Source organism: Trichinella spiralis, assembly GCF_000181795.1.
Source record: "Trichinella spiralis strain ISS 195 chromosome Unknown Scfld5314, whole genome shotgun sequence".
Classification (NCBI taxonomy): Eukaryota; Metazoa; Nematoda; class Enoplea; order Trichinellida; family Trichinellidae; genus Trichinella; species Trichinella spiralis.
The window spans coordinates 58-663 of record NW_003532253.1 but is presented as its reverse complement, the minus strand read 5'-3'; the positions used below and the strand labels follow the sequence as shown (position 1 = coordinate 663).

General features: G+C 47.2%; 1 protein-coding gene across 1 annotated transcript; it reads left to right on the top strand.

Annotated features, from left to right (window-relative positions):
• Positions 1-74: 74 nt before the first annotated feature.
• Positions 75-335, top strand: Tsp_15437 (conserved hypothetical protein; the record flags this gene model as incomplete). Its single annotated transcript, XM_003366838.1, has 1 exon — positions 75-335. A coding segment is annotated over one exon (261 nt), but the record flags the coding sequence as incomplete, so codon positions are not given.
• Between the last annotated feature and the right edge of the window lie 271 nt (positions 336-606).

The following is a 606-nucleotide window of genomic DNA, read 5'->3' as shown; positions in this document are numbered from 1 at the left end:
TTGCCAAGCTCTCACCTTGAGGGGGAAACCTTCATGGAGGGGAACCCAGGCAAACTAAGATGGGTTCAGATTAGTCTTTCGGCCCTACCACCTCCAGGTCAGGACGGAGTAGATTTTGCCAACGTCCAACCCGCGTTTCCGAACTTCCACCAGAGTTTCCTCTGGCTTCATTCTGCTCAAGCATAGTTCACCATCTTTCGGGTACCAGTGTGCACGCTCCGAAACCGACTGATCGACAATTGTTCCTCCAACCCCGAAGAGAAAGAGAGAACAGTGCGACTATTCAACGGCACCACACTGCGCGTCCCCATACATCTATTATTTTGCACAATTAAGCACAAAAAAGGACGATCATGTTGAAAAATTGAACAGCACTCCATAAAGAAGTACAGTTCATTTTCATTAACACTTTCATTTCGCCTTCGACTGTTCAATGAAAAACGTCAACGACTCGCGTGCCTACTGAACTCCTTGGTCCGTGTTTCAAGACGGGTCGGATGGGAGGCTAACATTGACGCCACCGATATAAGAAAACACATTGAGCGCCGATTGCAAATAAAGTCCATCAAACACACATTTGAATTCCGTTACGCACGGTAGTCAGAT